Raw genomic sequence first — 26,898 nt, forward strand, 5'->3', positions numbered from 1 at the left:
TACAGCTGACTCAGACCTTTGCTCTGGCATTGCAGTCACATGTGGGAAATTCCCAAACTGACTTTCCCACAGAGCTGTTTTGGAGTGGGGGACAGAAAGAGGCCGGGGTGGAAATGTATTTTAGTTATTTATTTGATTAGTATTTGTTAAATTGGCAGACCATTTCAACCAGAGGCTCCGAGTGGGATTCCCCCGGGGTCACTTCCGGACATACAAAAGAGTCTAGAGGTTAGAAGGCCCAGGCTCAATTTTTCCATACAGAAGGGGGGAAAGACCATAATAGCATAAAACAGACTATATAGATTCTTTGTACTCACCTTCATGCTGCTATTATAGAAAAACATTCGAACATCTACTTCCCCCAAGCCTGGACCACTGGGTTCTTCCTGTCTGTTGAGACTCTAGACATCCACCCACCTGGGTTGCATCTCGGTCTTTCTGTCTCCTTGCTTCAGCCCTTCTTCTTGGTCCCTGGCTTCTCAGCTACACTGTACCTCCAAAGTCCTCCCACCCCACTGCCTGGCCCCAATTCATCTTGTCACCACCGCTAGATGGATCTCCCTCCAGAATAGCTGTCTGAGGACCTCCCCAAGGCTACTATGCATCTTACATCATCAAATCCAAATGCCTCAGTTTGGCACTCAATGGTCCACACTACCCGCCTTCAGCATACCTCCTGGCTCAGTTCTTGCCATTCGCTAGTGGATGGAGAACTTCCTCAAGATAGACATCTGTCTGGTATGCTCGGAGACTGTGGTTGCATAGAAGGTGACTTAGGATGTGGTGGGGTCAGGCCATGTTTGCTGAGGGAATGAAAGAATGAGTATGACAAAGACATCATGGGCTGGGGGGATGCCTCAGTGGTAGAGTGCTTTATCTAGTACATGGAAGACCGTGGGTTCCATCTCGGTATCACAAATAAGATAATTAATTAAAAGTGAATTGCGTGGTTTTGTGTGTGAAAGAGCTATCATTTGACGTATTTTGTCAAATAGCTTTCACTGACTCAATGAGTGACCTTGGATAAATCTTCCTGTTCCGAGCTTCTTGTCTTCCACAAGAGTCTCAAACTCGCACTCAGGCCTAAGAGGCCCACAGAGGTGTTTGTTGATGAGCGCATGAAATTCACTTGGAATGCCTGTGTCAAGCACATGTGTGTACTCTAGTTGTGCCCTGTGACAGCCTGTTTCTTCCCCCCACCCACCACCCACCCCTGTCACCATTTTCATTAGCCGGTCAGTGCCTGGAGGCATTTGTGACTCTGGGATTAGGCAGTGTTTACTCCCCTTTCAACCCCGGCACGGCTGGAATTCTGTTTGACCTGCTTTGAAACTTGCTAGTGCTTTGCTTAAGTGGTTTGCAATGCCATCCAATATACGGCAGCCAGGCAGGACTGACTGTGCCTCCCGAAACAGCCCACCAAAGGACAGTGGTGAGCGCCTTTAGTATCTCTGACTTGTGTGGTCAGCTGCACAGGGGGATGCTATTCCATTGAAAGTGATTGTCTCTACATAGCCAAGCACAAGTGGTGCCCGTCTACAGTGTAGAAAGAACCAAGCACAGCATGCCATTGGCAGTCAGCTGGGCATACAGAGGGCATTGGTTGGAAGCACAAAGTATGGATTTAGCCCAAGTTGCTTGGCAGGGTACTCTCCAGGACGGAGTGTTGAATGGGAGTGTGTGCTGGATATGGCCCAGTCTATGGAGGGACTCCACAGAGCCACTCACACAGGGCAAGGGCGGGGAGGGGATCAGGAAAGCATTCTCCCCACTGAATTCCTTGGCATTAACCAGTCTCAAGAGCCGCATGAGCTGCAAATCTGCCTGGCCCCAGGCCAGCAGAGCACAGCTCCCTGGGAGATGTTAGACAGACACAGCAGCCAGCGGCTGGAAGACAGACAGTGTCTCGGCCCTGACAGCAACTGAGCCTTGCGCTTTGGGGCAACATCTGGGTAAGAGGTACTGAGAGCTGGGTAGATGGCTGGTGAGGGTGTGGGCCCATCATGAGACACAGTCAAGCACTGGGTGAGAGTGGAACTGCTGATGGCTACAGCCACTGTGTACACAGTGTTAGGGCTGCCCCTAAACCTGAGGTGGACGCTACAGAGGGGCTGTCCTTTTCGGACACCATAGTGGCCAGTGCACTGCATGTGGGTAGTTGCAGACTCTGAAATGGTGGGGAGGGAGGGAGGGAGGAGTGGCAAAAAGGAGAGAAAAGGCCACATTTCTAACTAAGCTGTCTCATGTGCCTGGAACCACTCCAGGGTGCTTCCCAGGGAGCGAGACTGACTCTGTGTGGCTTGGCCTCCCTATCTCTGTTCTTTCCTACTCGGCTGCTTATGAACTCAGGGACACAAATCTCCCATAGTCCTGTTTGTCAACGTCAAATAGAAGGGAGAAGGTAAGTTTTGCAAAGCAGCTTCATGGAGCACATTGCAAAGTCCCAGGGAAATGTTTTGACACGATTGTTGGGGATGGTTTGTTTCTTTCGCGTGGCTACAGCCCCACTCGTGGCAACCGGGCACTGAGGGACACACTTAGGAATGAGGACGGCAGAAAGTGACCAGCGCTTGGGTGGTGGGGCTCTCAGGCCTCACAGGTGCTAAAGGATGCTAGATGCCTGGTGGGCAAGGCTTGGTTGTGGTCATGACCGAAGATCAGAAAAACAAAGGAAAGAGGGTGTGTGGAGACAGGACTCAACTGAGGTTGTGCTGTGTGTGCTTGTGACGTGGTTGGGGAACCTGCCTGTAGCTGCCGTGTGCGGATTTATTCTGAACAGCTTGAAACCACGATGCCCTGGCAGTGATGGGGTAGCTAGGGACAAGGCCAAAGAACCCAGTGTCAGCTCGGTGGCAGCAGCAGGAACTGGCAGCCAGGCCTGTGCCTGGCAGTGGCAGACCCACTAAGGTGTCCTGGCCTCCTCCAGCTAACTTGCAGTGTGCTCATTGGAAGCCACAGAAACCCACACACTGACCTATGCCATTCCTGACACACTCAGGTGTCCCCGGGACCCTAAAAGTGCTGTTTCTCTACAGAGTGAGTGGAAGAGTTCCTGAAGGCAGGGTCTTAGTTGCAGACATACTCTAGCCTCTGAAGCTAAGGCTATATCATCATCACCTGGCCAGGCTGCTTGCTGAAATGTAGTCGCTTGCTGAGCTAGGAGCTCTGGGAGGGATTTTGGAGTCCTGTTGTCTCTCTTTTCAGTACTAAGAGTTCAGGGCATATTAAGGGTTCAGAGAAATCCTGGGCTCTGCCACTGCTGCCTGTGCCCTGCCCATCTTCCCCATCACTTCCTACCAGGGATACCTGAGAGGATTTGATACAGGAGCTAACAGACACTTGGCTCTTCATCCTTGTGGCTGCTAGGCAACTAACTGGCCAACCTCGATGGTGAAGGCATCCATTATAAGAGGACTCTATGTAAGCAAGCCAAGGACAGCATCCCTTAAGCAGCAAGACTTGGGTCCAGCAAGAAGGCCCTGGACTTGCCTGGCCTGGGGATGCCACACTTCCCACCCCAGCCCTGGCAAATAGCATACGGGTAGGACTCGGCCAAGTCTGGGACAACTTGTGGTATGACCAGTCACAACGCCCATCTCCTCACATTACTCTTGAAAACACTGTGCAGGGGAAAGAAGGCCAAGCCCAAAGCATCTGTGAGCCATATTCAGTCTCCTTGCTGCCAGTTTGTGACTGATGTGAAAAGCAACACTGGGTTGTACATCTCTGAGAATTCTTTTTGCTTCGTGAACTGTTTTCTTTTTAAAAGATTTTTTTAAAATTTATGTGTATATGAGGGAGAGTATGTTCTGTGTGTATGAGTGTCTAAAGAGGCCAGAAAAGGGTGTTGGATCCCCAGGAGCTGGAGTTACAGGACATTATGAGTTGTCCCCTGCCCCCATTGTAGGTGCTGGGAACAGGCTCAGGTCCTCCAGAAGATCAGCAATCACTCTTAACCACTAAGCCATCTCGTCCACCCTCAATTGTTTTCTTGGGTCTTCTAAAGCCAGCTCCAATGGTATCTCTGCATCACTTTCTCTAACTCCTTCCTTGAGACAAACACTTTTTTTTCCTCCAATCTCTTCTTATCTGTACTGAAATACAGGTGAATATTCGTTCATCCATTCAATAAACTTTGTAAAGAGATGGTGTCTCACATACACCTATAGTCCTCACACTGGGGAGGCTGAGGCAAGAGGATGGCAAGTTTGAGGCCATCATAGTGTGTTGTATAAGCTGGTCTTGAACTCCTGGACCCAAATGACACCCCCACCTCAGCGTCACACATGGCTAGGATTACTGGCACATACCACCAGGCCTGACTTTCAACAAACCTTTATTGACTTCATTAGCAAGGGCAGTGCTTGGTTGCACAGAAGAAATTAAAAAAAACAATACCTGCCCTTAAGAAGTAGCTAGCCCAGTAGGGAGAGAAACGGAGAACAAGCAATGACTCTTATGTGTAAAGCTCACACAGAACTCCCTGAGAGAGGCAGCCCCGAGGTTGGAAATAGAGGAAGGAGACAGATGGCCATGGCCAATAGAATGAAAAGCAAGGGAACCCGGCTGAGGAACACACAGGGCTTTCCTGGCCTGGGGAATCTTGGGCAGATGCCAAGAGTTCTGGAAAGCAATGGCATGCTCAGGCATTGGCGAGCAGCCCTGTGATGGGTGTGTGAGGAATGGAGGGCTGGGAGTGGCAGGAAGTGAGGCGAATCTTTTGGGGCCTGGTGGGCCATGCTGTGGATCTTGGCCGTTTTTCCTCTGAAGGCAGTAAGGAGCCAACTGAAAGGCTAAAGGGCAGTGGCAGGTCTATCTGACCTTGGCTTTCAAAGTTCCATACTGGGGCCTGTATGTGTCAGATGGCTAGAAGGGACAGTGGAAAGAAACGCACCACACTGGGGTGCCGAATCCCCAGTGCCTAGACTTGCTCAATCCAGACCTGCAGAATGGGGGCGGTGTGAAGATGTGCTGGTGAGCTTTCTGTCTTTGTGACAAATGCTTGCAATTTATTTTATAAGGGGGATTTATAAGGGGGAAGGGTATTTGGGCCAATGATTTAAGAGGTTTTTAGCACATGGTTGGCTGGTCCCCTTGCTTTGAGTCTGTGTCAAGGCAGAACATGCTGATGGGAAAGAACCTTAATGTGGCCAAGAAGCTAAGCGAGGAGCTGGGGGGCAGGGTCCCAATAACCCCTTTAAGGGCACACCTCCAGTGACCTAACTTCCTTCCAGTGGGTCCCACCTACCAAAGGCCTATAGCCCATCAGGATTAGCAGCAGAGAGGAGGGATGTGAGAAGCGACTACTACAGGCACTCCTGGGGACTCAGCTCACCACTTCACGGGGGCTGGCTCCCGTGGGCATCTACCCTCAGTCCCCATTTGGGCATTGCAGAGTCGACACGTTTGAAAACAAACTCTTGGCTTTGTCCTCCACGGTTGCTACAGACCTCCTCATCACTGTTAATGTCAAAGCAAGCTTTCCAATCGCTCAGAATCCCAATCTCCTGGGTTCCTGTCTGCCACCTCCCACATTCAAATCATGTTGTTTCCACCACCTCCAAAATATATCTGGAACCAAATTACATGTTGTCACCTTTATGGTCTGTGGCCTGGCTGTCATCGCTCACCTGGAGATCTCCAGGCATACTGTGTGATCTTCTGGCAGAGTCTACCCTGGATCCTAACTATTATTATTCTCTGCTACCTCTTCCTATCTATGGTTTGGATGGTGTCAGGTACATAGAGACTACTCAGCAAGGACTTATTGAATAGATGAGCAGAAGAATGGGGAGGGACACACACACACACACACACACACACACACACACACACACTCATTATTTCTTAACTAATTATGTTAGGGCATAGCTCAGTGGCAGGGTACCTGCTTAGCATGGATGAAGCCCTGGATTTCATCCCTGGCACTACAAAACAAAGATAGAAAGTTTAAGGCCTGCCTGGACTGGGATTGAGAGTGAGCTCGAGGCCAGCCTGGGCAATTTAGAAAGACCTTGCCTTAAAATAACAACTAAAGGAAGAGACTAAAATTGTAGCTCAGTTGTAAAGCATTTGCCGAGCATGCACAGAGTCCTACATTCAATCCCAGTACTGCAAAAATAAACAAATAAACAGTGTTTTGAGTCTTTCAGAGGTGAGATGAGCAACTGACCAACTGGCCTTGCTACTCAGGCTCCAAGACAGAAGGCAGAGGTCACCACTCCTATGATTCCCAATTTCTTTCTTGGCCTCTTCTAAAACACAGTCTTATCTTCAACCTACATCTATAAATAATACTCCTTTACAGCTGTTCCAGTCATAATGGGGAAAGGGCTGCCAGGCTGCTGCATTCAGCTGAGCCAGCAGGGTTTTCTGAAGTGGACTTGACTCTGGCCAGATAGCCTCACGGTGGGGGGGGGGGCAACAGTCTGGGAGAGGCCAGTGGTGGGGTGACATCCCAGCCCACTTCTCAGAGCCAGCATGCTGCCATGTCTACTGCTCAGGTGGGCCCACTGGAGCTTACAGTTTACCAAGCGCTGTCATTTAGGATTTAATCCTCACTGTAACTGCATGAAAGCAGTATCCTTAGGACAATTTCTCAGAGAACACAGGCTTAGTCGAGGTCCCACACAACCTCTTCTTTCTTCTGTAGAAATCACCAGACACTTGCTCACCAATGTCTAGGCTGGAGCTATGAGAGAGAGAGAGAGAGAGAGAGAGAGAGAGAGAGAGAGAGAGAGAGAGAGAGAGAGAGAGAGAGAGAGAGAGAGAGAGAGAGAGAATGCTCCATTCTTTCTTTGGCTCTATGTAGGCTGCAGGTGGAGCCTAGGGGAGGGAACGCAGGCCAGGCCAGATGGAAGTCATCACTATCCCACCGGCTCCCTGAGGCTGAGCAGAAGGGAGGTACCTTTCCTGCCTAGCCCCACCAGGAATGCTGGGCTTCCTAAGGCCAGTTGCGGGGGTTGGGGGGGCAGGTTACTCTAGGTGATGAACTATTTTCCTTTCTCATTCCAAGGATCGAGGATCGGAGAGTACTTAGTGAGCTGTTCTTTGTTGCAGTAGAAACAGAAAACCAGAAAAGCCCAGTGGGGGTCGGCCAAACTTTTCCTTTGTTCTGCTGAATAAGAGGACTAGGCAAGGGGCGGGGCGGGGTAGGGTGGGGTCAGCACAAAGGCAACTGATAGGAGACTAGGATAAAATTCTACCGAAAACAGTGACAATAACCAAAAGCCCAAAGCACTAAAGGCACCCAGTGAAGAAGAGGCCTCCTCCCTGCTCACGGGTCTAAATCTGCAGCCTCCAGCAGGGACCAATGGGACTCTGGAGTCTTAGCATGCATAGCTAGCGCTCTCCTGGCCTAGATGCGCTAAAGACTACCCCCAAGAGCCCTGTCCACCATGTAGCCTCAAGGTCGTGGCCCAGATGTTTTCCTACCTCCACAACACACCGTGCTCCCAGGATGAACAAGAGCTCCAACGCGTCATTGAGTTTTCCAAGCACACCCCCATAGCACTCCCAAAGGCACAGTTGCCTGGTTGATAAGAATGTAGGTGCAGGGCCCACTCTTCCTCACTCTGACGTTCCACAGCTGTGTGGGTACTGGGCACGTTATCAACCTCTACACGCGAGGTTCCTCACCTTAAAATGGTACTGCTCTTGAAAAGCAGAGACTTTTATCTTTCACTCAGGGCTGTATCTCTGTATCAGCATGGCATGCTGGGTATGTAGTAGTACTTGGTCCATACTTATTACACATGCACATGACTTAGGATGGGTGCTGGCTCTTAGTCGGCACCAAAGATGTCAATTACTATCGTGTGAGCTTTCACATTTTCACAGGGCTTCCAAGAAGAGCATTCCGAATTTGGTTCATGTCAGTGTTACTCTGTGAAAGGTTCAAGCTGAAGAAGTAGGCAACAGACTCATAATTGAGGGAGGATGTTTGGGCCATAGAAGATTAGGAATGCGGCCTTGAAAACTTGATTCTTTGCATCCATTCTATGAATATGTCCCAAATACCCCACAGGCCGAGTCCTTTTGAAACTGAGGGAAGACAGTGAGAAGAAAAGGCTTCTACTTTTTTATTTGAAACCAAGTCTCCTGTAGCCCAGGCTAGCCTCAAACTTACTATGTAATAGAATCAGTAAATGTTATAAAGAAACACAGTGTATTGTGGAAGGCTAGAACATGTCAGGGGTCTGGTGACAGGGGTCTAGGTGTGAAGGGCTGGAGAAAGGGAGCTCATGAACATGTGGTACGTATGCAGGAAGGTCCTGGTACTGAGTGTTCTCTAGCAAGAGCGGTGGTTGGGTGGGGTTAAGCAACAATTAGCTGCTTTTCAGCTTCCTTGGAGGTTGTCCAGTCTTGTCATGGAGATGACTGACTGTAAGTCCTCTGCACCGCAAGCTATTCTTAGTGTCCATGAGTCCTGCTCCTTCACATGGACAGAATCCATCTCATCTTTCATGACAACACAGGCACTATCACAGCCCAGGTTGAGCGCTCTTATTCATTACATGCTCAGTATAGAGTGGGCAGCTAGGAAATGCTTATTGAATGAAGGAATAAATGGGTGACTGTCGTTTCCTGTGCTTCCTCAGTTGACTGGGTCAGTCTCAGTCATGCCCGGATGCTCAGCTTACCTTTCATTCCACATGAGAAGCCTCTCTGGGTCTCCTTCCACCTACCTGGAAACTCTTGGCTATCCTTAGTGTTGCTCTGTGAAACCTTTCTTGACTTCCCCAGGCAGGGTTGATGCCTCCATCCTCTGAACATTCTAGCACATTCTGTGCCCTCCATCCCTCTATGGGTTTGGTCTGTTATAGCTGTCACCTCTCCTAACCTGTGATGTTTCTAGTGGCAAGGACTATTTTGTCATCTGTGTACCTCCGGCACTAGCCCTTAGAAGACGCCCAACAAATATGTGCAGGAAGAGGGCTGGGGACTTAGCTCACTAGAGATTTTACCTTACATGTGCAAAGCCCTAGCTTCAACCCTCAGCACCACAAAGTGGACTCAACAGGGAACAACAACAACAACAACAATGAACTGTTTGTCAGCTTTTCTTTGGGTGGTTTGCTGGAACTAGCTTGTAGTAGTTTGTGACAGCCAGCTGTCAAATATTTAGGAATGTGTGAGCCAAATGGTAAGCATCCCATCTTTAAAAATTAAATTACACCAGAAAACAGAAAACAAACTGGAACTAAGGGACAGTCAACAAAAGAAATGACCAACACTATGCAACATGGGATCCGGGAGTGGATCCTAGAGCAGAAAGAGACTGTAGGGGAACTGGGTCTGGCCCAGGAACTTCGTACTGCAGTGCATCTCAGTGCGGCGCCAAGGCTAATTTCCTAGTTTCCACAAGTGCTTTGGAATTATGTGAGATGTCAGCATAACGGGGAGCTTGGGGAAGGGTACACAGGGAAGAAACAGAACAGAAAAGAGATTTGCAAGTCTAGAATTATCCTGGACTTCTAAAATAAACTGTTAAGCAAACATACTGAAGTCTATAAACATATAATTAAATAAATGGTGTCAAAAATAAAGGTGGTAAATACAACTTTTCACCTCCTAATCCTCCAATTCCTTTCCATGTTAATCAATGCCCTTGCACTTCCTGCCATCTCTTGCATATGCATGGCATACGGCACCATATCTTCTCCCACTTTATGCCAAATTAATGTCACTTTGGAAGCCTGAAATGGGCCAAAATGGAAATCTGTAAGTGCCACCAATCCGGCCTCGGGTTATTGTTTTGGACATTGTACTGTAGGCTTAAGAAAGTGGTGGGGGCTGCATGGGCTTAGGCATGCAAGAGGTCCCCAGAATCAGAGTTGGGGGGACAGGGAGGGGAAGAGGAAGGAAGAGGAAAGAAGGAGGGGAGAAGGGAGGATAAAGGAAAGTAGAGAAGAGACAGGGAGGGAGGAAGGAGAAAACGTTACTAACTTACATGAACCTTGCAAATGTGATGTGTCTGTTGCTGTTGGCTTTGTAAGTAGCACACAAATAACTGAGGAAATATGCTTTCAGTAAGTCTTAGGATTCAACAAAGAAGTTCACGTGAGGAAGAATCAGTGAGGGTCTAACGCCTCTTTACTAGTTCACTTTCTTCTCACTCATGAACGTGACTGAATTATCTACCTCTCACATAGGAAGTGCACTTGCCTTTCTACCGCATCCAGAGTTTGACCTTGGATACAAGGGGTCAGCAAGATCAATGACAGCACTATTCAAGAATCAATTGGCCATATGGAAGCTGCGATAAAGACCTAGCTCATCACTGTTCGTAAATTGTGTGCTTTATTATCTTATATAAGTAAATGTGTAGTACTTAGCTATGTTCAGCCACATGGTTTTGAGAGCCCAGTGCTGAACCTTTTTTAAAAGGACATCACTGATCCCAAGGACTCACTTTGTCCTCTACTGTATTGAGGAAAAGAACCTCCTCTGTGCCAGACCACAGCATCCCTTTATAATACAAAGTTATTGGAGACCTAGGTTGCTCTTTGGCTCAACTGTGTGAAAGCATTGTGGTCTCCATTTTACAAATGGACTATTGAGACCCAAAGAGGTTAAGTGTGGGGGCCAGGGATAAAACACTACTTATCTACTTATGCCTGCATCCAAAGCCAATTCTTAGTTTTGGAGGCTTTTTTTTGTTTTTTGTTTGGTTGGTTGGTTGGTGGGTTTTTCAAGATAGGGTTCCCCTATGTAGCCCTGTCTGTCCTGGAACTTGTTTTATAGACCAGGTTGGCCTCAAACTCACAGAGATCCACCTGCCTCTGCCTTCCGAGTGCTTGGATTAAAGGCACGTGCCACCATTCTGGTCTCCTAATTTTTGTTAGCAGCAATTTTGTTATCATAAATGTAGCAGTTTAAGACAACACAAGCTATTATCTTATGGATCTGAAGGTCAGAAGTCCAAAGAGATCTGAACTTTGATCCTCATACTTGTGTGTCAAGTAGTTTACTCACTGAACCATCTCACTGGACCTAGGTTGTTGTTTTCGTTAGCATTTGTTTAGTATACATAGCAATAGCTTCCATTATTGCATTGTCACATATAATACATATAATGTACTTTTATCATAACCACCCCCTTTACCATCTTCTGTTCTCTCCCATTCCTGCTTATCCCTTTCCTCCTCCCCAACCCAATCCCTCTTCCACTTTCAGGTTTCTATTTCTGTTTGTTTTTGATGACCCAAAGGGTTTCATTAGGATTTCTCTCAGGGTTCTTACACTTACCAGTGGCTACAGAACAGAAGAAAATCTCTCCCTCTCCCAGAGACTATTAAGTGCCATTTATTTTCAGGGAAGTGGGGAGCCTCATGATCCCCTGCCCTAGAACTACCATTATCTGCCCGTAGGTCCCCGGAGGGTGCCTTTCAGCCCTTTCTCCTCCTCTGATAGGATGTTGACAGACCCAATCTTGTGTAGGTCTTATGCCAGTAATCGCAACTGTGTGAGATCAAGGGCCCAACAGCTGTACCATGTTCTAAGACAGCATTTTCCAGCACTTTCCCCATCCTCCAGCTCTTCCATTCTTTATGTGCCTTCTTCTAGAATGTTCCCTGAGCCTTGGAGGAGGGGATATAGATGATCTATTTACAGCGAAACCGTCACTTATTCTCATCACTTTGACCAGTTACGAGTCTCTTAAGTCACCACCGACCACTGTAGAAAGAAGCTTCTCTGACCAAAGCTGATCACAGATTCATCTATAGGGATAAACGTAATTATTGAGAAGGCTGTTTGATGGGCACATCTGTCCATTTAGCAAAACAGTCGCAGTGCTTCCTCACTAGGACCTATGTCCTCCCCAGTCACAGGCTTTGACCAGGTTTCCAATACCAGACCTGGAATCCCTCCTGTGGAGTAGGCTTAAAGCTGTGTTGAAAGGTTCTAGGGAAGAATCTGTCTTTCCCAGCTTCTAGAGGTTGCTTATACAGTCCTTGGATTCAGAACCATCCATGGCTGGTCAAGTTTTTGTCACATCCCATCTCTGGCTCTGTTTCTGTCCTCACATGAGCCTCTGCCTTGCCTCTCTCCCTCACTTTAGAAAGATCTCCTTTCTGTCAAGGGCAACTGCTTAGGAAGCCTCTTACCACTTGCGAGCCTTTAATGTCCTTTGCCAGGTGAAGCAACTCGGCCAGGTTCTGGGGATTAGGAGCCAGGCACTGTTGTGGGCTGGGTTTCTGCCTACCTCTTTATCTGTGATCCTTCTCCACACTGCCTCTGGCTTTAGTGGCTACGCACCCCAGTGTGGGAACCACTTCATTCTCCCAATTCCTGCGTGCACACAACCCTGTGCTCCCCGCTCGTGCACACAGCCCTGACTCTCCACTCGTGTACACAGCCCTGTGCTCTCCACTCGTGCACACAACCCTGTGCTCCCCGCTTGTACACACAGCCCTGTTCTCCCCACTCGTGCACACAGCCCTGTGCTCCCCACTTGTGCACACAGCCCTGTGCTCCCCGCTCGTGCACACAGCCCTATAAGATGCTTTTGTTGGTTGTTTTGCAGGAGAACAATTTTCCAATGCCTGGAACTTCTGATCCCAAAGAAACATACGTCATAGTTATACATAATAAATAACAATACAAGCACCTATCATTTTAGGTAGTCCTTAACCCAGGATCTCAGGCCAAGTCCCTAGTCTATTGCTGAGCTATACTCCCAGGCCTCGGGAGTATGTATTTTACCTGTGTTCTTACTAAAGTGTTTTGCACATACTTTCCTGTATTTTTTTGTGTTTCTGGCTTTCTGAAGTCTCCTGCCTGTTCCTTCCTTTCTCCAGCACCGGAGCAGTGTGGGGACCTCTGACCACTGTACTGGGCTTTACCACTTTGCCGTTGACCTGGGGCCACATTCTGAGCCTGCTTCTGTCCCCGACCAGGGTCAGTCAGGCCTTGTGTATTTTCTTTCTCCCTAGGTTTCCATATCACCCTCTTCTTGAAAAGGCCCTGGCCCTCCAAAGTGTCCTTTCCCACTCTTGCCAATGGCACAGTCAGTCTGTCTGTGCTCAGGGTCCCTCTGCATGCTCTTTCAGGCTCAAGCTCTCGAAACACCAATTGCTCATCTTTCTCCATTCCGTCCCACTGTGCTTCCTGGTTCCTGTCATGAGAAATTTCACCTGCTGAGACTGTGGTCGGAAGTCACTTGTGCTCCCAGAACATGACAGACAGACACATCACACCACCTCTTGATCTTGCCAAAAGCTCTTCCCTTCTATTTGCCAAATTCATACCCATCCTTTGAGACTCAGCTTGAATTGCTCCTTGATACGGGCTTGCCTAAAATTTTTTATTTACTTTTTTTCACAGTTATGTGTGTACGTGCAAGTGTGCACATACGCACATGTGCTACAGGGCACATGTGGAGGTCCGAGGATAAGTGTGGGAGTTGGTTTGCTCCTTCTCTGTTAGTAGCACTTATTTTGATAAATGTGTCTTTCATCTTATGGAGAAGCCACAAACTCGTGACCATTGGCTTAAATAATAGCCACAGATTGTGCCCCAGCATAATTAGTAATCTTTCCATGTAGCATGGGTTTCTGGCTCTTTTTGAAAAACAGAAAAATCTGGTAAAGCCAGATCTACATTTCCACAGGACAGTGGGTAGCTGGATTGGGATGGTGGCTTCCCCTTCAGCTAGAACATGTGTTGTCCAGCCCCTCACAGTCTCCACCACTCCTTACTCTATTCCTTCACCTTTCTCCACTGTTCTCTGCTTAGCTCTTGAGTTGTCTGAACTATTTCATTCATGCCTAAGTTCCCACATATAGCACAGTCTTTTATGTATGTATGAAACTCTTGGAATGTGTTTCTCTCATACTGGTACAGACACAGCAGAGTGTTCCATCAACACTGAGAGATGAAACAATTTTCCTCTAGGTGATTTTTTTTCACTTTATGTATATGGATGTTTGCCTGCATGTATGTCTGTACACCACGTGTGTGCCTCTAGGTGATTTTAGATTGTATATGGATTTACTTTCACAACACAGGAAGGCATTATAAAAGTAATGTTTATTGAGAGAACTTCATATCCCTGAGTTGGAGCAACACCATGCAAGAGGTAATATTGCTCCCACGTCACAGGGGAAAACCGAAGTTCAGAGAGACCGCACAGTAGGGCTGGAGCTGTAGAGCTGACAGTTTCTGTAGTCAAGGCCAAAGCCTTTGTTGTATAAAGAAACTTCTAGAGATGGAGACGAGCTGCCCCTGTGCACAGACTCTGAGAGTTCCTTTCGCTTAGACAGATCAGGCATGTGTCACACACCTGCTCTGCACCTCCCGCACCCTCAGGAACTCCAAGCCTCCCAGTGGCCCACTGAAAAGGTGAAACAGATGAAGCCAAATTACTGTGGGGATTTAGGGCCCATTTGATGAGTCACATCCAATTGACAGAATCACCAGCGGTCTCCTAGGCTGTGCGTGCTCAGAGCTTGCTACTCCCTCATGCCGTCACTGACGTGCAGTGTGGGGTGGGAAAACAGAGAAATTATGCGTGGCTAATTGCACAGCAGCAAGCAGGAAGGAATGTGTGATGCCAGAGGCTCCCACTGGGGCAGAAGTCTGGTGTCATGTGTTGCCGAACAGCTGCAGGAAAACTCGTCTGGACCCTTGGATGCAGAGGGGTGGGTCTGACAGACTTGGGCTGTGAGTAGCTTTTGTGGCAGATATACTGCATCTAGAAACTTTCCTCTGGAACCTTTGTCTGCTTTCTTTGCCACCCTGTCCCCTCTAGTCACCTCTAGCTCCGGCCATAGCTAAGAAAGGAACTATGTAGGAAGGACCTCAGGCCCAGGGCCAAGGGGTTCCTCAACACCTGACATGTCCACAGACCCATTTCAGGGTCGCCAAAATGTGCCCGCCCAGCTGGGTGCATGCACTAAACCTCTGGACCAAGAGCTCCAGGCCAGCCGTGGTCAGGATGGAGTGAGGAGGCCAGAGGCTCAGCTAAGAGATTTTCTTCTTCAGACTCTGGGAAGTCAGAATCCATGGCCCAAGTACCTCCTCTGGTCCTACAAGCACAGCCTTAGTGGGCCACTCAGTCTCTTTATGATCACATGGTTTACCTCCTTCTGTGTGAGAGGACACAATGTAATGTTCGCCTGTATATCAAGACATAAAAGGTTAGGCTCTCTGTAGTGATGCAACTAAACAATAAACTATTGTATTCCTTACTCGGGCTCGCTCTCTCTCTCTCTCTCTCTCTCTCTCTCTCTCTCTCTCTCTCTCTCTGTGTGTGTGTGTGTGTGTGTGTGTGTGTGTGTGTGTGTGTGTGTGTGCTTTGCTAGGGATGGAACTCAGACTTCACACATGCTAAGCAAATGTTGTATCTGAGCTATCCTAGCCCTATCCCATCACTCCTTATTGAGGGCTCCCTGTGAGCCAAGCGCCAGTCTAAGATATTTAAATTCATTAGTTCTTTAATCCTTAAAAGAAAGATCAAGAACTTGAGAAAAGAGAGGAAGAATAGCTCATCAAAGGTCACCCAGGGGGTAAATGACAGCTCCAGCATGTGCTCCATGCAGAGCGAGCATATCGCCTGCCAGCCCCACTTGATGCACAGGAAGAGAATGGAATTTAGGAGGTTAGTGGCATCAGGGGCAGGCCTGGATTTTCCTCTTCTGTCTCTGCTGTTAAACTGCTGTGTGACCCTAGGCACATTACTCAGCCTCTCTCAGCTGTCTCCTGTTTGCAAAAAGAGTCAGAGTTGGAAAATGTCAGGATCCCAAACCTCTGAAAGTCTATATTGTGAAAAGCAGTATCAGCAGGAGGTGGTGGAAACTCAGAATGTCCCAGAGAGACAAAGGATGAGAAGGCGACCTGGGTGTTCCTTGGCTTTCCGCGGTGGAAGCAGGCCTGGAAAGGAGACTTGTCACCGTGGCTGTGACTCACACCACCTCCTCAGCAGCCATTCTCTGAGTGGCCACATGGACCAGGTGGGCATGATGATGATGGCCAGGTTCAGCAGGCACACCTACACAGTGGGCCATTGCTGCCACCTAGGGGACAGTGGCGACCTGGCGCTCGGACCATACAGAGCCAGGATTTAGCCACTTGCCTCACATTCCCTGTCTCCTGCTGGTTTCCGGAGTGGAGAGGGGCGGCCTGGCCCTGTTCAGCAGTGGGGAGGGGACTGAGGCGGAGAGAGGCAAGTGCTGCCTCTGTTTAGGGAGTTATAAATAAACCCATCTGGAAGTGTTTGGGGCTGTGAGAGCCGGGAGCTGGCCCTGCAGTTCAGGCCATGTGGTGTGTATTTCCATCCCCAGCAGCCCCCCCAGTCCCCAGAGACTGTCTGAGGCAGGCAGGAACGTCTCAGGCACCACCTCAACGACCAGCCCCCACCCAGGCCTCCTCTGCTCTGCTGAAATACACAAGATCATGGCTGAGCACTACTTTGAACTTTTCAGGGGCTCCTAGAGGCTGGATAAATGAATGGATGATTTTTGTAGTTCAGCATTTAGCTTGCTAGGCAGGGCCAGTGATGGAAGTGAAGCATGCTGGGGGTTTTAGGATTACCTTAGCAGGCAGCTAAGGCTAGCCTGGATATAAAGGCACTGTCCAAGCCTGTTTGTCTCTCTGTCTCTAGCACCGAGCAGTATGCTGCTCAGTCCGAATGAAGCCATGAGATGGTTTATTAAACACTTAGTGCACACCCTCCTGTGCTAGACAAGGAGGACAGACAAGAACAGTCTCAGGGAGTTTGAACTCATAGTTCGAGTTGCCCCCTTATCCATGGGGTATCACCTCCAAGACATCTAGTGGGTATCTGAATTGTTTTTCCTTTTATAAAACCCTATGATGAGGCCCAACTGATAAACTAGTCATAGGAGGAGGTTAACATAACTAAAAATGAAACAGAATCCCTATAACTAGAAAATGAAAAAAAAGTTATTTAAAAACTAACAATTGTTATTTCTGGAATTTTCCCCTTTATGTTTTTAGACTACAGTTGCCAGTGAGCAGGGGAAACTTCAGAAAGTGAAACCATGGGTGTGGTGTGGGGGGGCAACTGCACTGTTGGCAACTGGGGTCACACAGTTCTTTGCAGTGTGAGACTCTCCTTCGAAATGTGGGGCACTCAATGGCCCGACTTCCTGGCCTGACATGGCAGCTGTACTCTGGAGCCATTGTGACAACCAGACATGCCTCCACACGTTTACAGACACTTCCAGGTAAAGAAGGGACCAGCTCTGTCTGCAGGTCACCTGCAAGGAACTTGACAGTAGGAAGAGAAGGAGATGCTTCTCCAACATGAGATGCTAAGCCAGCCCTCTATGTTGAAGGTACATTGGTGCTATAGAACTGGCAAGTTGTGTTTGGCCCAAAAGTAAAAAATGACCCTTAGTTGCTGGGTCAGATCCTAGAAACCCACAAGACCACGGTTCTACCAAACTTGATTTGGGCCAATAAGCAAACACTTAGGGACATGGTGGTGAGATGATTACTTGGGAATGCCCAAAGGCAACTGGAACCCAGGACAGGTGAGAGGGTGGGTAGGTGGAGTTGGATGGGAATGCACTATGGTGGAAGTTGCACTAGAGGCCTGAACTCCATTAAAATGGCCACAGGTTAAGGTATTGGTGTACAGGGAGCCCACCAGAGATGAGCACTCAGACGCAGTTCATAGCCAATTGAAAGTCTTTATTCCAGGCAGTCGGGACTACACTCAGGTATTCGGGACCCAAGTGTAGCCTTGAGTGTTTAGGGTAAGGGGTTTTTAAAGGTCAAATCCACATCATGGTATCTCACTTGGCAGTTGCAGGGTGGTGTGGGGGAGGGTCTGCACAAGCAGGCAGTTTAACAGAAGCTAAGACAAATTAGCTGAGGCATCTTGACCTCGGGTTCCTAGAATAGAGTTGGGTAAATTTCCACAGGATTCTCCATGAAGGAGCTCAAAGTCAAGTTAAAACTAAAATGGCCTCAGCAAGAATCCAAGATGGGCCGGGCAGTGGTGGCGCACGCCTTTAATCCCAGCACTCGGGAGGCAGAAGCAGGCGGATCTCTGTGAGTTCGAGGCCAGCCTGGTCTACAGCGCGAGATCCAGGAAAGGCGCAAAGCTACACAGAGAAACCCTGCCTCGAAAAAACAAAAACAAAAAGAATCCAAGATGGAGGAACCTCTGCACTGTCTTGCCCTGTCTGTCACACTGGGAAGGGTGAAGAACAGTGGCAGATACAGGCCCATCAGACAACACGCAGGCCCTGCTGTCTCTTCTCTGCCGCTCGCTTACGTTCTTGGGGTGAGCATCCTCATCCAGGGCTTCAGCTTGTGTCAGGACCATGACAACAGTGTCCTGACTGGTCTCTTCTGGTTCTCTGCCTTCTGGAATAATCATTTTAGTTGTGATGGGGTTAGAATCCAAGGCTTCCCACAACTGGGCAAGCCATGCACTCAGCCAAAATTATCTTAAGTCCTGCCAAAACTTACCAAGTGCTAACTACTGAGCCTTGCCTTCTGACCTCCATGGCCCATCCCCTGTCACCTGTCATTCTGGCCAGCTGGCTCCAATTCACTGTTTCTGGGCTCCCTGCTTCCCCTGGTCCCAGACCTTGCTGTGTGGCCACCAAACTCAAAGCTGCACTGCCCTTCTCTCCTCACGGACTTGCCATCATCCAATGCCCTTTGAACCTTTCTCACTGCAGAGTGAATGCTCAGGGTTCAAGGCTCAACTGAAGTGTTTTGTCTTTACGAAAGCCTTCCCCAGTCCCTGAGACAAGCAGCCACTCCCCCAACTCTCTGGTCAGTCTCCCTACTAAGCGGCGAGTTGCCTTTGGGCATCATCCGGGCTTCATTTGGTCTTGCCATCCTCCTCCCACTCCGCAGTGGGAACAAAAGGGAGGGTGCAGACTGACACTGATAGATGACCCCCAAACTGGCCCTGGACTGGGCCAGTGGGTCCACTTGAGCCACTGCCCGTAGCTGTTTCCCTGTGACTACTATATTTAAGTGGGGGTTTTTGAATGAGCCAATGAAGGAACGGACAAGATGGAGGGCCAAAGTCAGGGACAGAGAGGGAGAGAGGAATGGGAAAAGGAGGAGCAGAAAGGATAAAAAAGGAAAGGCGGGGGGCAAAGGCCCTTTAGCAGTTCCCAGTCAAAGGGCACAGAGTGGGGTAAGAAAGACTTGAGGTTCTGGAGGTGGAAGCGGCTGCTGTGGTGGGTCAGCCAAGTATATAGTTCTTAATGGGCATTAGTGCCCTTCAGTGGCAAGCAGTTCACGGAAGCGTGTCCTGCTAGGACCAAGTGACAGCCAACCAGGATGCCTCTTTGTAAAGAGCAGAAGCAATCGTGGGCACAAGAGCTGCCAAGCTCCTCAGAGAGCTCTCAAGGACTCCAAAGGCCCTGGCACCCCAGAACCGCCTAACCCCACAAGACTGGCTCTTGCCCAGGAAGATGGACACAGGGAGAGAAGAGACAAATTCTGGGCAACCAGGATTCCAGAGCCTGTGCCAGACACATGTGACACGCAGAGCTCATTTGACCCTTACTATGATTCTGTGCGGTAGAGAATGAGCCCATTTTTTAGATCAGAAAACTAAGGTCCTGGCCAGGTTCAGAATATCGCCCAAGGACACCCAGCTTGAGAGAGTTGGGCCCAGGGTTCTAATGTAGGTTATCCCTCCCTTGATGAGTGGGCCAAGACCCAGAGGCTGGCAGCAAATTGATCTCCAGCATTTCTGACTTTGGCTATGGGGCTCATTTCTTTGGATTGATTTATTTAAGTGTAAACAAAAGACCAGCAGTTTTTTCAAGCTTTGGAATGGGTCCTCAGAATCATGTGCTGTCTTCCACTTTCCAGCTGGGTACCTTTGCTTAGGGGTTCGTGAATTTGAAGCAGCAAGTTCAGCCCAAGAATCTGCAGTGTGCACAGGAACACACGGGGCATTTTTTGTCCTGAAACACACCCAAATGTGCATGCTTGCAGCCTGGGGCCAGGCTTTCCATCCCCTCCCTCTCAGCGACCTCACCAGTATATGATACTTCGGTGCTTGCCTGGGCTCCCAGCCCACCCCATCCCACCCCACCCACCCACCCCAGTCTTGTCTTTTAATTTCTTTCAGATGTCACCTCTACAATGTCCCCACTGCGGTCCATTGCTTTCGCTCAGTGGGTGATAGATGCCTTCTGTCTGTTGGCAGCTGTGAATGACAGGAAGCTGGACAGGGCAAATTGGGACAGCTTTTCTTGGAATTCTGATGTTGATGTAGCTAGGCTAGCTCATGTAGGTAGAGTGGCTGGTGCCAGCCAGGGGCCCAGTGCAAGAGGAAAAATGTAGCACCCCGACTCCCCAGTAGGGGTTTGGCTTTGAGGTGGGACAGGATAGCTAGAAAGCCCATGATGGCTGTTTTCTGGACTCACTCTAGAGTCAGGAATAGACTAGAACCCTTTGGGCTTTGCAGAGTTGTGTGTCCTGCACGGGTGACAGTATGTTAAGATGTTCCTGCACGGGTGACAGTGTGTTAGGATGCTCCTTCTGGGGTGACAGTGTGTTAGGATGCTCCTGCATGGGTGACAGTGTGTTAGGATGCTCCTGCATGGGTGACTGTGTGTTAGGATGCACCTGCATGGGTGACAATGTGTTAGGATGCTCCTGCATGGGTGACAGTGTGTTGGGATGCACCTGCATGGGTGACAGTGTGTTGGGATGCACCTGCATGGGTGACAGTGTGTTAGGATGCTCCTTCTGGGGTGACAGTGTGTTAGGATGCTCCTGCACGGGTGACAGTGTGTTAGGATGCTCCTGCATGGGTGACAGTATGTTAGGATGCTCCTATTACACAGAGACCTTCTGAAATCTTGCTGACAACAGAACTCTTGTTGATTCGCACAATGACGTGGAGAGGAACAAGACGCTGGTCTTGGGTTGGGGCTTGTGCTCTGGCCATCTTAGTGGGGCAGGACACCTCAGAAACACTTTCAAAGGAAGGATAAGAGCAGATGGGCAAATATGAGCAAAGCAAATGATATACATGTGTGAAAATTTTGTAATAAAATCTACCGTTCTGTACAATGAATATGTGCAAATAAAAATAAAATATATTGAGAATCTGAGCTGACTAAGATTAGCAGCCGTTAGCAGATAAAGCAGAAAGATTTTGAGTTTGAGGCCAGCCTGGGCTACACAGCAAGATCCTCCCTCAAAAGTAAACAAAAAAACCAAATCTAAACAACAAAGAATGTAACTGCTTCTTCCCACCCTCTGTGTGCAGAGGTTTGCCCAGAAGGAGTTGGGTACAGCCATCACAGAGGCCCTGCACAGAAAGAGCACAAAAAGCAGTGTCCTCACCCCAGTTTCCTTCTTCTTCTCTTGTCCTTACAGGTGCCTGCTACTGGGTGGACGGGATTCACAGCCAGAGGGCCAGGGAGCTTGTGGAGGAAGCCAGCACAGGTCAGCTACAAGGACCAAACTGGATGTGGGGGCGGGGTGGCGGTGGCGGTGGGGGTGGGGGAGTGGATATATGGAGTAGCAAGTAGAAAATGGCCAGGCAAACTGCCTGTTTGGGGAGCTGGCTTCTCCATTCCCAACCTCCACGGAGGTGCCACTTTCTCGGTGAGACCTTCTCTGGCCACGTTCCTCAAATGGCGCGTCTCATTCCCCCTCACCTCACACCCTTTCCCCATGTTGCTGTTAATAATAGCACTTAATGCCACCCATCAGGTAAGTTTCTCATTTAGCCTGTCCATTACCTACTCTCCCAGTAGAACAGGAGCTCCAGCAGGGCAAGGACTTTGTGTTGAACACCGCTATTGCTGCCATCTGGCACATAGTAGGTACTCAACAAATGATGAATGAGGAAATAATTGAAAGGATGCACTGGCTGGGGCCACCCAAGGTGAGTCTGTCCTTAGCCTTATGTGGTGGGTTGTAGGCATCCAGCCTTTACTCAGCTGCTCAACCGCTGCCATGTCTTCAGGTCTGAAGAAGGGGAAGCCTTTGCTGTTCCCAGGATTGTGGCTGGATGACACTTGGTTGACCATAGTCTTCTAGGAGATGTTGCTATGTTGTCTGCTGTCTATTATTTAAGTGGTTATTAGCCTCAGCTGCTAGTGGGCCTGTTTCAAAATGAGGAGGATCAGAGCCACTTCCTTCGGGCTCAAGGGCAGGGGGCCGGGAGCTATGTCGCTGGCCACCATGCTGAAACATGTCAAATCCAGATGAGCAAGGCAGATGTGAAATCCTACAACACTGCAGTTGTGTCAAGGATGTTTTTATAACACAAATAATATGAATATATTCTCAGTAATATTTGTGTTGTTCCAGCACTGGTGATGGAACCCAGGGTCTTGTCATGCTAGGCAATCACTCTGCCACTGAGCTCCACCCCTAGCCCATGAATACATTCTTATTGCAAGCAAAATCAATTTGGCTGCTTTTAAAATCCTCTCTGTATTCACCCTGCTCCCCGAGGTAGCCATTGTTCCCAGTGTGGAGTGTTCACCTTCTTTCGGGTCTTCATCCCTGTGTAGACCTTGGTTTTACATGGAAACTTGAAAACAATCAATCAGTGGTGCACTAAACAGTGATCTGCACCTCACTTTTTTCACTTAACATTATGTCTTGGGAACCTCTGTGTCAGGATGTGCGTCTAACTCACTGTTCTCATAATTAAATTTTTATTTTTTAATCTTTGTAGAGTTACCTGACATTTCAAAAATAATACAGGTGCTCTTTGCCCAGCTTTTCACTATGGTTAGAAATCCAGGACAAAACATAAGCAGGATGCTGAGACTGACTGCCATGAAACAGCATTTCCACACTACCAGGCCATGCCTACCCAATGCCTATTTAACCCCTATCTATTTGTGCACATATGCCTAATCAAGCCATGGTGTGAAAGTCAGAGGACAATTTGTAGGAGCTACTTCTCTCCTTCCTGGATCTCAGGTCATCAGGCTTAGCAGCAAGCTCCTTTACCTACTGAGCCATTTCACTAGGCCCCCCATTTCTTTGTTTAATTTCATTGACTATATTTATTGTACATTATACTATGATACATACAAGTATATGTTGTACATTGAATACATTGCCCCTACTCTCTCCCCGGCCTGTCCTCCCCACCTTCATATTAGTCCCCCTTGGGAAAGTTTCACTTCTACTTCCATGTCATAGATACATAAATGATTTTATGTATCTATATAAAACCTAGGAATCACAAACGAGAGGAAACATATATTTGTCTGTCTAAGGCTGGCTTAATTTGCTTAATATGAATATCTCCCCTTGGATCTATTTCCCTGCAAATGATATAACAACTTTGTTCCATTTCTTGAATTAGGTCATTTCAACAAAGATTAGGTAGGAAATGCAATCATACATCATGTGACCTTTAGGGATTTCTTTCCATTGCCACCATTATCTAGAGTAGTTGTTCTCAACCTGTGGGTCACGACCCCTTTGGGGGCTGTATATCAGACTTCCTGCATATCAGATACTTACATTGAGATTCATAACAGTAGCAAATTTTCAGTTATGACGTAGCAATGAAATAATTTTATGGTCAGGGATCTCCCCAACACGAGGAGCATTAGGAAGGTTGAGAAGCACGGCTCTAGAGCGTCCTCATGGGAGTCATCACACGTGTCAATATTCGGATTCATTTACTGTTTATTTATACCATAGTCCTCCTTTGTTTAGCTGTGCAGTTGTTTTTTTATTCATTTTACATACCAATCACAGATCCCCCTCTCATACTTCCTCCAGCCCTCCAACCTATCCCCCATCCCCTCCTCCAAAAGGATAAGGCCTTCTGTGGGGGCACAGCAAAGCCTGGTACATTCAGTTGAGGCGGGACCAATCCTCTCCCCTCTGCATCAAGGCTGAGCAAGGCATCCCACCATAGAGAATGGGCTCCAGAAAGCCAGTTCCTGCACCAGGGATAGATCCTGATCACACTGCCAGGGGCCCCTCAAACACACCCAGCTACACCACTGTCTCCCGTATACATATGGTCTGGTCCAATCTCATGCAGGTTCCACAGCTGTCAGTCTAAAAGTTTGTGAGTTCCTATGAGCTTGGTTCAGTTGTCTCTGTAGATTTCCCCATCATGATCTTGACCCCCCTTGCTCATATAATCCTGCTTCCCTCTCTTCAACTGGACTCCCAGAGCTCAGCCTGGTGCTTTTACCTCATAGTTTTCTGTGGTCTTGACCGATCACAGAAAGTTTATCCATTCACACATTGGAGGGCATCTGTAGTGTTTGCTGGGTTTGACTTTTACCAATAACACTGCTATGGGCATTTGCCTAGCAGATTTTTAGTGGACTTCAGCTTGAATTTCTCTGGGACAGATGCCCAAGAGTGCAGTTGTTGGATCATATGGTACTTGCATATGATCAAAGAACCTGCCAAATTGCTTTCCAGAATACTCTACCATTTACGTTCCCACCAGCAATGTATGAGGGATCCAATTTCTAGACACTTTCATCAACATTTGGTGTTGTCACATTTTAGTAAAATTTTAGACATTCAGATAGGTGTGTGCTAATGTCTCACTGTGGTTTTAATTTGCATTTCCCTGGTGGTTACTGATGTCGAACATCTTCTCATGGGCTGATTTGACAACCATGTCTCCTCTTCGGTAAATGTCTATTTATGTCTTTAGCTCATTTTCTGGTTGGGTTGTTTGAATTTTTAACTGCTGAGTTTTCAGAATTCTTTATACATTATAGATTCAAGTGCTTGGTTAGACATATGTTTTGCAAATATTTCTCCTAGCATTTAACTTTTTAAAAATCCTTTCAGTAGGGTCTTCCACAAGGCAAAAGCCTAAACTTTAATGAAGTATGATTAATTGTCCTTTTGTGAATCTTTTGAGTTAGAATCTTAGAATGTAGCGCAAGCAGGCCTTGAACTCAAGATCCTCCTGTTTCTGCCTCTTGGTGGCAGGGATTACAGGCCTGTGCCCCAGCTCCCAGCTAAGAATAAGATTTGATTATCAGGTAGTGGACTGGCTTATATGGCCAGCTGTAGATTTCAAGTTGAATTTCCCTTCTTTCTATTTTTCAGATTTTTTTTAAAGTTTATCATGAGTGGTAGAGTTTATCAGATGCTTTTCTGCATTAACTGACACAATTGTTTGTCTTTTTCTTCTTTAATATGTTAATATGGTAGATTATATCAATTGTGTAGAAATAGTGTAGAATTCTTTGAACTGAGGAATTTACCAATACAACTATTGGACCTTGATACTTCTGTTTTGAGTTTTAAATTTTAAACTCATTTCTCCTTTTTCTTTCTTTCTTTTTTTAAAGCTAAGGGACAAGTTTATTATAACTTAAAAGAAAACCCCAGGTCAGGCAAGCTGCAAACCTCAACAACTTCCCAGAGGAGGAGAATGGGCAGGGGGGGGGGAGAGGGGGAGCCATGCTACTTTAGTTAAATGGGCATGGAGATCAGCCATATGGCTACCATCAGTCCCATGGCAGAACAGGGGCATTTCTGAAAGACTAAAGAAGCCCAGTGTGTTAGGGAAAGCATGCTTAGAACAGAGATAGAAAGAAAATGAAGGAAAGTTATGCTTTGCTGAGTAATTCAGAAAAGCAGGCTGGTTTAGGAAGCAGTGTGGCTATGCTCTATAAGAGATGGCAGTAGGGAATTCTGGGAAGGAAAAGTACAGTATCTCATTAAAGGGATAATTATTCCTCCTACTTCTCTAGCATGGCTTATGGTGATCCTGCCTTCCTAGGAGTGAACTTGCCTTCCTGAAGGATGGTCCCTTGGCCAGATAATTGACCTCGCCAACTGGAATGTTAGGTTTCCATCCAAGAGAGACTCTATTTTCTTGATCAAAAAGGGTTTCCTTTAATAGGGCCTTTATTGTTACTCTAACGCCACTCCCATGAAGAGGCAACCCTAAAATCATTAGGAAATAGATTGAAAATGGAGGATAAAACCCATCTATACCATGAAAACTTAGAGTTCCAGTTTCCAAACTGTCCACCAGAAGGGGTCAGTGTCTAGACTGGAAGAACTCAGTGTTCTTAATGGCCGTAGAGGTTTTTAAATCTGTTTCTTATTAGGTAGATTTTGGAGGTCTATGTTTTTTTTAAAAAAGCTGGTTCATTTTATCCAAGTTATCACTGTACAGTTACGCACAGCATTCTAGGTGTCTACTGCTGTGTCCATACCACAGTCCATTAAGTACTATGGATTTAATACTTTGTGTAGTGAATCATTTTCATTCTATTTTCTCCAAAGTGTTTTTAGCATTCCTTATGCATGCTCCCTGATTTTAGAATGAGTTTGTTAAATTCAATGAATAATTCCTGTGGAGATTTAGCTGGAATAACAGTGAGCTTATAGATTACTTTCAGGAGACTAGGTGGTTTTTCCTTCTTCATGCAACTTTTTCTCCTTTACAGAGACCACTGGAGCTTGCATGATAGGCAGCCAGGGATAAAGAACACATATAACCCACCTCCCTGGCCTACAGTCACACTCACCACAACCCCGCTGTGTCTGTTTGTGAAGGCCTGAACTTCAGGCTCCAGACGTTAAATATTTAAATCTCTAACAGGGTGTGGACACTTAGTCTGTCGCCCAGTGGTACTCCCAAGTAGAGACAATACCTCCTTCTCCTGATCAGAAAGAAACAGAAGGCGTAGCCAAGCGTGTAGTCAAGCACTGTCAGGAGATGGTGGGGTGGTGCTTTTCTAGGTAGAGCTCAGGATGAGAGCAAGTCATGATGGGTGGGCTGAGTGGGAATACCAGTGGGTGCAGAAACATGAGAGCGTATTCTTATCTAACTTTCTTCTGTGGCTCCAGAGCAGCGGTTCACATCCTGTGGGTTGCGACCCCTTTGGCAAACCTCTATCTCGCAAAGTATTTACATTACAATTCATATTTTTTTCATTGTGAGCCTAGCCTTTAATGACTGAG

General features: G+C 47.6%; 1 protein-coding gene across 5 annotated transcripts in view; it reads left to right on the forward strand.

Moving 5' to 3' along the window:
• Nhsl2 (NHS like 2) overlaps window positions 1-26,898 on the forward strand; it is a 260,656-nt gene that overhangs the window by 82,868 nt on the left and 150,890 nt on the right. For all 5 annotated transcript variants that reach the window (XM_052734006.1, XM_052734015.1, XM_052734037.1 and 2 more), the window contains exon 2: window positions 21,340-21,408. In XM_052734006.1, the coding sequence (XP_052589966.1) occupies window positions 21,340-21,408 (69 nt within the window). The remainder of the gene's footprint in view (window positions 1-21,339; window positions 21,409-26,898) is intronic.

The sequence above is a fragment of the Peromyscus californicus genome, unplaced genomic scaffold, assembly GCF_007827085.1.
Source record: "Peromyscus californicus insignis strain IS unplaced genomic scaffold, ASM782708v3 Scaffold_10__1_contigs__length_136768540, whole genome shotgun sequence".
Lineage (NCBI taxonomy): Eukaryota > Metazoa > Chordata > Mammalia > Rodentia > Cricetidae > Peromyscus > Peromyscus californicus.